Here is a 15,317-nt window from a genome sequence, read left to right as displayed (position 1 = left end):
TCATCCAAACTATCTAGAGTTTACTGGTCATTCATCCAAACTATCTAGAGTTTACTGGTCATTCATCCAAACTATCTCGAGGTTGCACTCGACACATCCTAGATAGTTTGGACTCGCAATTATTATTTTCGCAACCAACTCTCGAGATGAATTGCAGTTGCAACCACCACATTTCAAAATAGTTACGATTTAGTCTGTACAATGATTATTCTTTCGCAACACACTCAAAAATACCATTTTCATCTTCCAAAAGAATTTGTAATTGATTTGATTGCGTAAAACACTGACTGACTGACACACATTCAAGATACTCGATTCACACTCAAGATACTCTCGTTTCGAAAAGGATTCGTAATTGATCATTGCGCAAAACACTGACTGACTGACACACATTCAAGATACTCGATACTTGATTTGAAAAGGACTTTGCACTCATCACAACATCCGAATGACTCATTCCAAAAGCGTCAATCTTGGGATGCCTAGTTGTTGTTTGGTTGTTTTTGTTGTTGTTATTGCTGCTGTTGTTGTCATCGCTATTACACTGATTCGATCCTCTTCATGAGTGCCTCGACCTGCGCGCAAAGACACAAACACACACACACACACAACAGCAACAGCAAGCAACACTGCGATATGGCCACATGACACTGCGACACTGCGGTCTCTCAAATACCATACTCTGTACAACCAAGGGTTTAGTAGTACGCTTTCCTCAAGTACTGCCGAGTTCATTCTTTTGATCCGATCATGTTTCAGAACGCACCCATAGTCATGATACCATCACCATCATTAAACTCACACTCAGAATACCCCTTTTCGGAAAAACAAACTCGTCACAATCACAACTCGACAAATCCCCAAGAATGTCATTCAAAGGGTGTCGTGTCAGGATCCTGCCATAATCATGCGAATGATACCATCTACTCGTTTGGTGTGGTCACACTGGCAGTGTGGCAAAACACTACGCAGCTAGATTGTACTCATTCCAATTACAAGACCCCGAAAGAGCCCCGTATCACTCTACCGATTTGAATTGATCGCCTCCAAGTGTCTCCCATTCTCTCCCATTCTCTCCAAAGTGTGTACCATTCCACATATGATGACTTTAACCCGTACTGATCTTTAAAGGCCGCCACAGATGGCGGCTGAGCCCTTTCTCCTTACACTGTAAAAAGGTGGCATAGGGGGTTGGTTTCTACGTCGATTGTCGTGCCTATTGTTTCAATTGCCTCCTGGTCCCTATCTTTCTGGTCCCCATCTTTCCATGCCAGTTGTTGCCGTTCAGAGATTGGAATGAGGCTCGCGCCCGAGAGTGATATTCGAGACGCCTCTGAACATCATACTCCCCATAGAGAGGGACTTTTAGAACGTCCTCCCTACCTTCAGTACTGCCGAGTTGGTTCATCTGTCGTCATTTCAGGACGCACGTATAGTCATGACACCATCATCACGGTCATGATACACCAAAAATACCATTCGGAAAGGACTTGCAATCATCACAACAACCCGAAATCGAAATACCACCCTCTTGAGAAAGGACTTGTTACAAGTCGACACACCCAATTTTCGTATATACCCCTTCAGAAAGGACTTGTAATCATCACAACACTCAAAATACCTCTCGAAAGGACTTGTCTCCGACTTTGACACAACCAAAAATACCCCTTTGGAAAAAACGACTTTGCAATCATCACAACACCCCAAAATACCATTGATACAAAAAGTGTTCAGGATGCCTGGTCATTTGTTGGTTGTTATCAGTGCAACTACACTGGTCCGGCCCTATCGATCCACGAGCGCCTCATGAGACCTGTGCGATGCGCACACCACACGCATAACACTACGACACGATCTCCCAAACGCCATGAGTCCGTACAAGGGTTTTAGAACGGCCCTTTTCTCCTTCAGTACTGCTGGATTCTCTTTTTGTGGTGTTTCAGAGCGCAAGCATGGTCGTGACACCATCACCATCACCATCATACCTAAAAGGACCCTTCAGAAAAGGACTTGCAACTCTCATAACACTCAAAACACCCATTCTAAAAGTGTCGAGGTACCTCGTCATTTGGTTGCTATTGTTGCACTGGCTCGGTCCTATCTATCCATGAGTGCCTCAACCTGTGCGATGCGCACACCACACGCATAACACCGCGATAAGGTCTCTCAAAAACACCATGACTCTGTTACTTTACAGGAGTTTTAGAACGCCCTTTCTCCCTTCAGTACTGCCGAGTTCATTCTTTTGGCTCGTTGTTTCGGAACGCACCCATGGTCGAGACACCATCACCACACTCAAAAATACCATTCAGAAAGGACTTGCAATCATCACAACACCCGAAATGGAAATACTACTCTCTCAAAAGGACCCTAGGGATTCACTGGCACAGTACCGGTACGACCATCAATCATCATACCTTACGATTTACGCTCCGGCAAACAGATCCTCAGTAGCTCCAATCTCTCTCTCTCTCTCTCTCCCTCTCCCTCTGTCTCTGCTCGCTCGATCTTGCATGCAAAGAAGTAATATTCGTGTCAAACCTCGCCGGTGTGCACAGGCCAGGCCCATACCAGTTACGACCGTCGTCTCCGGCGACGCGGCCCCCCTCCCCTCTCCCCACGCGGAGATTCAGAGCAACAGCCCGGCCCCGAGAACATGGGGACTTCACACGCGTGCGAATGTGGACACCCCGACAGAAGTACCCATTTCGGAAAGAAAAGACTTTGCAAGCCATGACTCGACATATGTCCAGAAATACCCATTCGAAGAGTATTCAGGATCCTGGGGACCTGGTCATGTGTGTACTGGTGCGCTTTGCCCTGGTTTGCTTGGTTGTCATATTGTTCTTGCCCTGGTCCGGTCCTATTGAGGAACTGCTCCTCGATCTGCGCGCGCGCGTGCACACACACAACACTGCGATACAGTCTCACAACACTACACTACGACCTTCACGACCCTACGCTGCGTCCTCATGACACTGCGCTACGGCGGCCACCTCAAACACCATAACCCCTATACAAGGGTTTGAAAGAACAGTCCTCTCCCCCTTCAGTACTCGGAAGGAACCTGGAATCACAACATCCAGAAATACCCACTCGAAAAAGTGTTCAGAATTCTTCCTGATCATGTGTGTACTAGTGTTACCTTGTTGTTGTTGGTGCTGCTGTTACAGCGGTCCTATTCATGAGTGCCTCGACCTGCGCGCGCGCACACACAACACCGCGCTACGGTCTCTCAAACACCATAACTCCTATACAAGGGTATAGAACAACAGTCCTCTCCCCTTCAGAACTTGGAAAGAACTTGCAATCACAACATTCAAAAATACCCATTCGATGAATGTTCAGGATGTCTGGTCATTTGGTTATTATTGTCGCACTGATTCGGTCCTATTCGGGTTACGCCTCGACCTATGCACACACACACACACACAAGAGCAACACGAGAACTGCGCTATGACCTCTCAATACTGTCCAAGAGGGTTTGGCATGGATCTCCCCTTTGGTATTCAGAAAGAACTTGTAACCACAACATCCAAAAATACTCGTTCGAAAAGTGTTCAGCGATGCCTGGTTGTTGATGTTGTTACTGTACTGACCCGTGTCAAAGGTATGAATGTAAAACCAAGGGTGAAAGAATCTCTGTCCTCCTTGAATAAGGCCAAGGAGGATATCTAACTATATACCCATGACCAAGAGCTGGGACCATGGAGAGGTTGAGAATGCTTCATCATCCACTTTTGACGGTCCGGTCCTAATCGTAGTTCGGGCTGCGCTTCGACCTACGCGCGCGCATACACACTCACACCTACACAACACTACGATATGGCCTCTCAACATCGCGCTACGGCCTCTCAATACCATACGGAGGGGGTTTAGAATGGCTCTCTCCCATTCAGTACTCGGAAATAACTTGCAACCATAACATCCAAAAATACTCATTCGAAAAGTGTCAGGATTCTTCCCTAATCATGTGTGACTTGTGCTGTCTTGTCGTTGTTGATTGTTGTTGCACTGGTCTAGTCCTATTCTTGAGTGCCTCGACCTGTGTGACGCGCACACCACATGAAACTGCGCCGCTGGGGCCTCATCAAACACCTTAACTCTGTACAAGGGTTTTGAAACGACCTTCCTTCTGTACCAGAAAGAACTTGCAACCAGAAATACCCATCCGAAGAGTGTTCAGAATCCTTCCTGATCGCATGTGACTAGTGTTACCTTGTTGTTGTTGGTGCTGCTGCTGTTACAGTAGTCCTATTCGTGAGTGCCTCGACCTATGTGCGCGCACATCATACACACAACACTGCGCCACTACGGCATCTGAAACATCATACAAGGGGTTAGATGTATGCCCTCCTTCAATACTACCGAGTTGGTTCTTTTGGTCATGTTTCAGAACGCACGCATACATGGTCGTGACACCACAATCACCACCACACTCAAAAGACCATTTGAAAAAGACTCGGAATTGCTTATCTTGCGTCAATACTCAAAACACCCTTTGAGAAGGACTTTACAACCATAACATCTGAAATACCCTCTTGAAAGGACTTGCTACAACTTGACACACTCTCAAAAATACCCTTCGGAAGATATCTTACAATCATCACAACACCCAAAACACCCATTTGAAGAGTATCAGGATCCTACCTGATTATGTGAGACTAGTGAGCTGCCCTGGTTGTTTGGTTGTTGTTGTCGTTGTTATTGTTGTTGCACTGGTCCTATTCGTAGGTGTCTCGATCTACGCTGCGGCCTCCTCGTCATTCCTTCGACAGTGTCTAAGCTCTTTGGTCATGTTTCAAACGCACGCATAGTCGTGACACCACCACACTCAAAATACCATTTGGAAAGAACTCACAATCATCACAACACTCAAAATACCCAATCGAAGGGTGTCAGGCTCCTACTGTAATCATGCGAATGATACTATCTACTTGCTGGTGTGGTCTACATTGGTCGGTCCTGTTGAGGAGTTACTTCTTGACCTGCGCGCGCGCACACCACACAACACTACGCTACGGCCTCACAACACTACGCTGCAGCCTCTCAATACTATACAAGGGGACTTAGAACGTCCTGTTCTTCAGTACTACCCAATCCCTTTGGTCCTGATTCAGAACGCAAGCATGGTCGTGGACACTACAACCATAATCATCACCACCACGCCCAAAAAGACCCTTCGGAAAAGGACTTTACAATCATACCTTGACACATCTCAAAGATACCCATTCGAAGAGTGTCAGGATCCTGTCTGATCATGTGTGACTAGTGCTGCCCTAGTTGTTTGATTATTGTCGTCGCACATGCATGGACCTGATTCGAGAAACTGACGCCCCTCGGCCTGTGCGCGCACACACCACATCACACTACGATACGAGCTTAACAACACCATAGAAGGGCTCAGAACGTCCTTCCTTCAGTGCTCGGGAAGAACTTGCAACCACAACATCCAACAAAACCCATTCGGAAAGGGGCTTTGCAACCACTCAATACTCAAAACAGTCAACACGCACTTGTACACCGAGCAGTGCTGCCATGGACAATTAGTTAGGTAGGTAGTTATATAATGAACGTGTCAGGAACTATGTCATCTAACAATAACACAGGCGGCCAACGACGCCCAAGTTAGGCATGTTTCGGGCCTACGCATCCTTCTGAACTTACCTCTTTGTGTCACGGAGGGAAAATACCGAGGCTCACAAGAGTTTGGGTTTCATTGGTACGGACTGGGGCCAATGGATTGTTGAGCTTCTTAGTCCGGTATACCCTGACCGCTTCACCTTTTTTTTGCATGGGGGCCGGTAAGGCTGGGAATTGTCTCATCAAAAAAAAGGCATATAATCTCCCTTCCCCTGTCGTTTTTGAGCCCTTCTTCTCTCCCATGGATCTGTTTCGATACTCGTTTCCTCCCGCAAGCGACATCTCCAAGAGAGTATTCGTTTACGATACTATTCAACGTACTCTTGTTGCTGCAACAATCTTGTAGTGCCAAGACCTCCTCAAGACACCCTTCACGATAGCAGCTTCATGACGACGACCTTGAGATTGATCTGCTCGATCCTCTACACCCTCATCCTGTACAATAGTATTTTCCAGGGTGAAGGCTCCTTTCGTCACTCCTGCGCGATCCTGTTGTCGATAGTCCTTTCGATAGTGTGTCAAAACACCTACAGCAGTACGTTTCTTGACACACTACTCGAAAGCATCGTCAACAGTCTAGCGAGCAATATCCTTGCGGAAAATGTTCACCAACTTGTGGTCCAAACGCTTCACAATACGATCCTCGATCTCCTTCTCAACATCTCTGTCGACACTCTCTTGAATATTCTTTGAGCAGTCCTTTGTAGGACTGGAAGGCTCAAAAGAGGTTGACTCCTCCATCCTCATTTCCTTCCACCACACTCCTCCCGGTCTATTCGACGCTCGATTACAGTCCTCCTTCCGCAGTTTATAATGCTCGGCAGACCTACTTCCTCAGATTCCTACTAGTACCCGGCAGCACACTCCTTCCTCACTTTGCTCGGGCTTGGCGGTCCTCATACTTCTCGCTTCTTCCCCTCTCTCTTCCTCTCTCTCTCTTCCTCTTTTTTCACGACAACACTGGCGAAGAAAAACACAATCTGATGCAGGCCTGCGATGCAGGATTCAATCATTCAATCAGAGGTTCGTCCCATCGTACTCACTTCCCTTCCCCACTCGACTCTTGTAGTTGACGGTCCTCGTTACTGACCACCTTGTACTAGATGTTCTCGTGGTAATTCAATTCTGAACCAACACATTGAACACTTGTTGTCGTCCCTGAAACATTCATTCAAAGGTTAGTTCCATCATCCTCACTTTCCTATTACCAGACCCTTGTACTCGACGGTGCTCATTGCTGACTGACCATGTACTAGATTTTAATTTTCAAACCGCACACTCTTTGCTGCTATTCTAAAAAAGAAAACAAGAAAAAAATTGAAGAACCAGATCACTGTTTGCAACGACAAACATCGTCAACATGTTGCCTGGTCCAAGAGGGTCATTCTCCTCTTCCTCCTCTTTCTCATCCACCGGAGGTCTTCCAAACATCAACAGACTTGAGCTCCATGCAGGAGAATTTGGCATACAGATGAATGATCAAGAAGTGCATCAGCAAGAATATCCTGAGTATCACGTCCCGGGTTCAGCAACATCCTCTGTTGTGCGTGGTCGTCTTCCTCAGGTGACTCCCCCTCCGGCCGGCGATACTTCTTCAGCTAGTGCAGGACAAGTCGACATGCCACTTCCACCAGGCCACAGTCCTTCTCCCACAGCGCAGTTGGGAATGCAGAATCAACAAGAAACACCTGAACAAAATCGTCCTGGTCGTCGTGTACCAGGATCCTCCACGTCTTCTGCTACCCATGGTCATCTACCTGGGCTTACTTCTCATCCGCCTGGCGATACTCTTTCTCCCACAGGACAATTGGGCATTCAGAATGTCTACAAAACCCCACAGCGTGATCATCCAGGCCCTATTCCTGGCAGTACCGCTTCCTCGGTCATTCGTTGTTATCTTGATGATGGTACTCCTCCTGTCGCTCGTACTTCTTTTCCGTCAGGACAACCAGCCATTCGAAATGTTCACCAGACACCTCAAGAGCAGCTTTTACTCGTCCATACTCCTTCTCCAGCTAGTGCAGAAGACTTAGACTTGCAATATCGCTTTGCAGGCCATACGCCTTTTCCCACTGCCACAACACAAGTCGACAGGCAATTTCTTCATCCAGACTATACCCCTGTTCCCGGTAGCGCTGAGCAACTGGGCGGGGGAACTCCCCCTCCGTGGGCCTATCAGCAGCAACCCCCCAGTCGTTTTTCAGATACCACCCCTTCTTCCGGCGGTGGCGTGCTGCTACCGTCCAGTCATACATCCTCTACTGTTGCAGCACCATCGACCATGCAGAATGATCAAGCCATGCATCAGCAGCTTCGCCATACTCCTACTGGTGCAGGACCATTGGGCATGCAGGATCCTCCATCGACAGAACATCCGCTTCCACTCGGTGGTTTTTCTGGTACTTCTCCTGCTTTGTCATCTGGGGGCGTGCGGCTTCCTTCCGATTCTACTTCGGCCAATCATCATGCTTCTGCTTTTTGTACTGGTTCGACGACACTCGAAGATCCATTTTTGACGCCGCAGCCTGAGGAAACACGTCAGCAGAATCCGCCTCCACCACCACGACCTCGACATGTGGAGCTTGATACAGAACAATTCGGTATGCGCCACCCCCACGACGTGTATGGGCAGCTTCCTAGCGGTCAACGACGGTACCCCTTCATGATGGATAATCCGTCTGAATGGACAGGACCTCACAATGGCTATGGCCAGCTTCTTGGTGGTACTGCGCCAACTACTGGTAATCCTGTTCAGCTTCCTCCCCCCGGCGGTCCACATGCCGCTCAGCAGCAGCAATTGGGACAATACGACACGATGAACAATGCCACTCTCCCACCAACCATTGAACAACATCGGGGACAACAAGAGGATTCAAGGCTCGGTAGCAATCTCCAGCCAGTCATTCAGACGCTGATGGGCAACCTCCCTAGACCTGAAGACATCCCTCCTCGCGAGGACACGTGGCAGCGGGTGCACGCCATCTTTGGAGCGCCTTGGGTGCCCGTGGAGAAGCCCAACGGCGCGATACGCATCATGAGACCTATGATCCACTCCTATGACCCTTGGGTTCCTATGTACCCACCGCAAATCACAATGGCGATTCGCAATTTCGAGCGGGGTGGTTTTGATGTCGCTATCGCCGCCAGGGCATATTCCCAAGCAACTCAGGGGTGTGCCGTCAGAAGAGAGTTTTCTACTGCCGCCGTTGGTGCTGTCGTCACCGCATATGGCTTTGCCGCCCTCGCCCGCGACGGCGGCGGCGACGATGCACGTGCCGCCGTCGATTGTGCCATTATCACTGCAGCACGTCTCGTTCTTGCAGGTATTGGTGACGCTAGAGGCGATCCTAGTGCTGCCACCGCTGCCGATCATGCCATCCATGCTGCCAACGAGCTCACCGCCAGTGCTGATCGCTCTTATTTGAGTGCCGGTTGGCGTGGCCTGACAAATTCTGGTTCTGCAGCCACTTCCTCTTCCTCCGGGGCAGTTTATGCATCTGCGGCGGATTATGACACTGACGGCGGGGCCCCGGTGCAGCAGCAGGCACGAGAACCACCAGCGGTGAGCACAGGGACGCACATCAACCAGCCAATAACACCAATACAGCAGAGACAGGCAGGGCGATTTAACGTGGTGCGACGTAACGGGGCCTGGTGTCGCGTTGATTGAGACATTTCACAGGAATCCAGTCTTTGTTCGAAGAAGTGTCTATGAGTTTTCAACTTTTGATCAGAGGACTATCAGAAGGCTATCAAAGGACTATCAAAAGAGTATCGAAAGAGTATCAAAGGACTATCAAAAGAGTATCGAAAGAGTATCGAAAGAGTATCGAAAGAGTATCAAAGGGGTATTGAAAGAGTATCAAAGGACTATCAAAGGAATATCAAATGAGTATCGAAAGAGTACATGTTATGGGGTGTTTGGTCGGCGCTGGACTGCACCTTGTACATCATCACAAAAGTTAATTATGACTTGTTGTTTTCGAGCAAGCCTGGGAGAGCAGCAAAAATGGCAGAGGAGGAATTCTACATGTCGGTATGATGGTATGTTCATAGTGATGATTTCGATAGCTGATGATTACAGAGTAATCACAGAGTAATCATTTCCCATAGCGATGGCAATAATAATTACTAAAGCCATCACATCCATCATTCCGATAATTACTACTTGGGGACATGCCACGCCCGTAGGAGTTAGTTTGCCCCCCCCAATAATTATCACTTAGGGACACCTCGCCCCCCCAATAATAACTGTTGGGCCCCCCAGAAAGTTCCCCGTCACCGCTGTGAGTGTCACCCACTGCCCACTGACTCTGCCACACTGGACTTTTGCCCCCAAGAACCTTGCCCTTTGGCCCTTTTGCCTTTGTACTTCCCGGACTTGGTGCGCATCGCACGCAACAGCACCACCAGCCCAAAAACAACTCACTTGTTACTTTGGTGCACTTTGTATCCTCTGAGGAGCGTCGAACATTCGTCTCGGCTCGGTCGTCACGCCCTTTATTTGCCTGGCACCCCCCCCCTCGATGGTTTGCCGCCACGACGATGTTGACACGAGACTCCCGCAGAGTACACGGGTACTAGCAACGCCGTACGAAAGCCTGTTGCGAACAGCACAAGATCGATTCTGTGCAGGCACTGGTTGACCAAGACGCCGACATTCTCCTCACTCTTCGGTCGGGAAAAGCTTCGGTCCAGGACCATTCCTTGTCGAGGGAACTCGAGGACTACCTACACTTCCTCGGCCAAACCTGAATACCCTCGATGAAGGAAGCCGAAGAGATCAGGAACATGCTCGCCGGATGTGTTTGGACAGACACCGTACTATCTGGCAGATGCCCATTCGAAGTCTTGCAACTCACCGGCCACCAGATACGGTCACACACTGCAATCTATAAGTGATCACTGCATTCTGAGAGAGACGCCATTGGCAAAGGTGTGCTGCCTTTTCGACAACCTCCTGGGAATTCTGAAGCTAGCTTCCAGGTTCACCGTTGAGAACGAGCTTGACGACAACACTTTTCATATGGGGCTTGCGCTGCGTCGATTCGAATACGTGCTCGCCTTGTTGGTTGCCTGCGGCGAGCCAGATGGTAGCCGGCTGAATAGGTACAACGATGCTCTCTGTCAGGCCTGTCGTCACCAAGGAGACCCTCCCCCTGCGAGGAGAGACAGATCTTTCCATGACACTATCTCGGCTTCGAGAAGGAGACAGGTGTTTGATTCCTTGCCAGCAGCCTCATGCCGTGGATTGTCTTGTTACGTTGTCCTAGTCCATCTACTGGTCCATGCAACACCGTGAAGCTTCTTTGCGGCCCTACCTTTAGATGTTTTGGATGAACCTGCTTTGGACATGGTCTTCTCTGCGGGTATCCCATCCACCATACTGCCGCGAGTGCCAATCCAAAGATTGATCAGACTTCTATTCGAGTGCGAACAGTACCATCTGAAAGAGAAAGTCCCCTGGGTCAAAATGTCCTGTGTCTCTTTCTCCAATGTCGCCGACAAGCCGTTCCATCGCAATCAGGCACCGGAGAGGAAGCTGGGGAGGTGATCTTCGTGATGAGCAGCAACTAGAGCGAGGCGGGCGATGCCTCCGGTTCGGGGTCCTGCAGAACGATGGTCAAGTCATCTACTCGCTCCAAGGGCTGGGACGTGTGGAACGGGTAAAATGAGTCTTTGGCACGCCGGGAAAAGTTTCCTGCGAGTGACAGGCAAAGAGGCACAAGTTCAAGTGGCGACGACCAGTCTCGCCGTGCCGTTGTCAACAATCCATGGGAACTCTTCTCTCTCATAGAGTATCCTCTACGCACAGCCAAAGACCTACACACCATGAATCCAATCCCCTGGGGAGACAAGAAGATGAATGAGGGCACCGAACTCGACGAACTCAGGTCAGCATCTCCTCCGTCGACAGAATCGAAAAGAGATCATGCACATCCGAATCAATCGCCCCTTCAACGAAACGAGCATATACCTATCGCTTCATTCATTTTCACGCATGACTCGAGCTGCTTCTTCAACGTGGCGACGAATATCCTCAGTCCCTCATCGTCAGAATTTACCGCTTCAGAGATGGTCAACGTCGTCATTTGTGCTCCCCGCAAAGATGGCATGGGCTGTGAGGGGTCGTCTCTGAATTACTCTGGATGAATTATTTCTCGTACAGGGGAGATAATAACTGGCTGTTTTCAGGAATGACTAAGTCACTGTCAAAAGCAGCGAGTCAGGGCCTCATCATTTTTTTTGTCAACTCGCCCTCAATCTGCTGTCGCCTCCAGGAAACGGAAATTTCGAACCTTTTTGTTTCAAGACCACAATGTCGGAGGCCGAGTCCAAGCGGTTAGCTCGTTCTGAATACTGGGACGAGCGCTATGGCCAAGTCGGCCCTGATGAACAAGTCCATGAGTGGTTCAGGTCTTTCAACGACCTCGAGTCATTCCTGGGCCGCAATCTGTTCCAAGTCCGAGCACCAGAGACGGCTCCACAAATCCTTCACCTTGGATCCGGGGACAGCGTACGTAGTGTCTTTCCATGACGAGTGGTCATTGCCAAATGACAAGGGCTAAAATGCCCACTCAGACGATACCCGAAGATCTTTGGAGGAAAGGTTACAGGAATCAAGTTTGCGTCGACTTCTCCACGGTCATCGTGAACAACATGTCCAAACAACACGGCCATCTGGAGGGCATCACCTGGATGCACGCCGACGTGCGCCAGCTGGATCAGATCCCCTCCGAATCCGTGGATGTTGCCTTTGACAAAGGGACGTTGGATGCCATGATACACGGGAGCCCTTGGGACCCCCCCGATGAGGTTCGGGACAACACTGGCCGTTATATCCGGGAGGTACGTTCCGATGCTTCGCCACAGATTGCACCACCGTGCGAGTTAACTTCTGCCCCGCTAGGTCTTTCGTGTCCTCAAGCCCGACTCTGCTTTTCTCTATGTGACATACCGCCAGCCTCACCTCATAAAGCCTCTCCTCAATTGTGAAGGAGTGGATTGGGTCATCACGGTGGACGTCCTAGGTGGTTCGGGCAGCTCCTTCGACTATCACGGGTTTATTCTGAAAAAGGCACCGCTGTCGACGCCCGGGTCGGCGACTACCGGGGCAGAAGACAAACTACCCCGTAGGAGCGTCGAATCTGACCATCCATAGAGGCGCGATGGCGTTTGCGACGGTGGTGTTTGCGGTGGTAGTGTCATCATGGGTTGTGAGTAGGACCGAATTCAACTACGATTGGAAATCTCCTCTGACCTACCCCGTACTGCCGAAAGCTGACTTCTGCCATCGCGCTGCTTCTCAACCTGCTCACCTCACGCTCTTCTGCCTCACCCACAGAGATGCCTTACAACGACCATTTGTCACGATTCTGATCATGTCCCTAGTCCTGTCCACTGTTGCACTGGTTCTATTCGGGCATTACCTCGGCCTGCGCACACACAACACTGCGCTGCGGCCTCAACACCTGTTAGACGGGGCTCAACCTCTGGGTATTTTGACTCCTATAGGGGGGTCTAATATGATGTATTGTCGAGTCTGACCTCGATGACTTTCTCTAGGCTATTTTCTTGGGAATGTGAATGCTAGACGTCATGGTTTGCCTCAAGCAAGCACCTGTAAAACAGGCCCGCGAAGTGAAAAATGAGCGCCTGGACGGGGCTGTAAAAGGAGCGGTTTGAGACTAGTTCTAGGTCTCGGCTTGTAAAGACAGTCGGGCGGAGAACGCCGCGCAAGAGGCCTCTGAGCCGTCTAACAACACCTAGTTTTGTTCTCATCCGTACTGAATTCTATCGAAATTTCAAACGCATAGTCGTGAACACCATTTACCTTCAACCTGTGACATTGGATCCTAGTTCTCATCACCATGGACCATACATGGGGCAGCCGTCACAAACACGTCGGTCCCCATGTTACCCGTACCTCGATACCCCTCCCCCCAAGGCTTCAATGGTTGAAAGATGACCATTCAAAGGGTTCTCACATCACCACCATGCCGCGGTATTCAACTCACCTATCCTCAAGTAGGACGGGTAGCTCGGCGTCATGAAGTATCAGCACCGTCGAGAGAGCTGTCCTCAAGCCGAGATGGCGAACAGGAAGATAGCCGTCGTTGGAATGATGAAAACATGCTTGAGCAGGAGATACTGCTGAACCTGTTGAGGAAGAGTATGTAAGTATGCTCCAATACCACATGCCAGGTCTGACTGACGAAAGGTGCTACAGCTGGTGTGAGACTACAAACAAGGGCGAAGAGTCCGAAGATTACTTTGCCTGGTCGCCACCCTCAAGCCAATCCATGAATTCATTCGCTCCCTCATCGATGCCAACGGTTACCATCTTTCTCATCCATCGGCCCGAGGGGGACTGCAACAGGCTTAGCAAATCTTTCAGCGGGGTCCTTCAAAGGGCGGAATACACAGTCGACGACGGCTTGAAGAGGCAGCTACAAAGATGTAATCAACGTTCGGCCGACACCAGATCGAGTTCATAAAGTACCGGCTACGGAGCGAAAGAGTTTCAATGCCAACGGAAGTGAGGCCCAAATTATCCTTCAAGAAAGAGTATCAGAAACACAATCGACTCTTGTTGTGGACAGCGAGCCGAGCCAGATCCTGACGGATAGCTACGATCAGGCAGATCGCGCGTCATGTTCACTGCCGGCATACATCTCTACTGTTACACCCGTGCTCGACTTGGAGCCATCCTGTCGAGGGACAGGGACGTGAAGAGGCGGAACAATAGGATAGCAGCAAAAAAGTAAAGAGAGTCCCCCCGCCCAGGCTCTATGCACACCTGTGAAAAAACAATGTCCAGAAGGCAGAACCTGCCGTGCCTATTTTGGTTTGGAGATTGACTCGGCTATCACTGATCGAATAACCACGGACGCATTCAGTTGCCTGAGCTTGATAGAAGCACGGGATCGACCAACTTGGGTTCAAGTCAGCCCACCAGCAGGAGGACCGGTTCCAGCGGGCCTTCAATCAGAGTCGATGCCGAGCCTCCCTCCCTCCCCCCCCCCCCCCCTCTCCGCCTCAAGTCGTCGAAATAGGTGACCGTGAAGAGGAGGAGGTACCTGAATGGCAGGAGACAAAAAGGAAATGGCTCGCGGGTGGGAAGAGGAACAAGAGCAGGACTGTGGACAGTGGACAACGGCAGTCAACCTCACGATGATATCACCAAGTCAGGCGGGCATTCGCCCACGGACAATCCTCACGCAGACACCGAGACCACGGCCAAAGTTCTACAGCCAGGCCTAGAGTTGGCGAAATCATCGGACAGAGAAGGATGATGATTGCCGTCGCAAATCCAAGGTCGAAGGCGCAGTCAAAACCCAGCTCCAAAACTCGTGAAACATCCCGGGGGATGATGGCATCAATGCGCGATCCAGAATGAGATCGACAATCCGCATCGGGATCCGCTATTTATAAACCAAGCGGGTCACCATGTGCACGCCTCATAACATAAAGATCAATGGACTAAGCGGAGTCACAAGGCGCAAGTCTCACAAAACAAAGATCCGCCTAGAAGATCCGCAAGGCGCAAGTCTCTCAACGACATGAAGCCTCATAACAACATGCAGCCTCACAACAACATGCAGCCTCACAACAACATGCAGCCTCACAACAACATGCAGCCTCACAACAACATGCAGCCTCACAACAACATG

The 15,317-nt window shown here is 49.9% G+C and overlaps 3 protein-coding genes across 3 annotated transcripts; all 3 read left to right on the top strand.

Annotated features, from left to right (window-relative positions):
• Window positions 1–7,003: 7,003 nt before the first annotated feature.
• Window positions 7,004–9,313, top strand: PV06_08309 (uncharacterized protein; the record flags this gene model as incomplete). The annotated part of the gene is made up of 1 exon (XM_016409628.1): window positions 7,004–9,313. The coding sequence occupies one exon, from the start codon at window positions 7,004–7,006 to the stop codon at window positions 9,311–9,313; it is 2,310 nt and encodes a 769-aa protein (XP_016259936.1).
• A 2,162-nt stretch (window positions 9,314–11,475) lies between these two features.
• Window positions 11,476–11,796, top strand: PV06_08308 (uncharacterized protein; the record flags this gene model as incomplete). Its single annotated transcript, XM_016409627.1, has 1 exon — window positions 11,476–11,796. The coding sequence occupies one exon, from the start codon at window positions 11,476–11,478 to the stop codon at window positions 11,794–11,796; it is 321 nt and encodes a 106-aa protein (XP_016259935.1).
• Window positions 11,797–11,962: 166 nt separating this feature from the next.
• On the top strand, window positions 11,963–14,141 carry PV06_08307 (uncharacterized protein; the record flags this gene model as incomplete). The annotated part of the gene is made up of 6 exons (XM_016409626.1): window positions 11,963–12,160; window positions 12,226–12,492; window positions 12,554–12,741; window positions 12,806–13,140; window positions 13,676–13,820; window positions 13,874–14,141. 6 exons carry the CDS (start codon window positions 11,963–11,965, stop codon window positions 14,139–14,141), a joined length of 1,401 nt encoding a protein of 466 aa, XP_016259934.1.
• Window positions 14,142–15,317: the final 1,176 nt, after the last annotated feature.

Source organism: Exophiala oligosperma (assembly GCF_000835515.1).
Source record: "Exophiala oligosperma strain CBS 72588 unplaced genomic scaffold supercont1.8, whole genome shotgun sequence".
Lineage (NCBI taxonomy): Eukaryota > Fungi > Ascomycota > Eurotiomycetes > Chaetothyriales > Herpotrichiellaceae > Exophiala > Exophiala oligosperma.
This window is presented reverse-complemented; position numbering and strand designations above follow the sequence as displayed.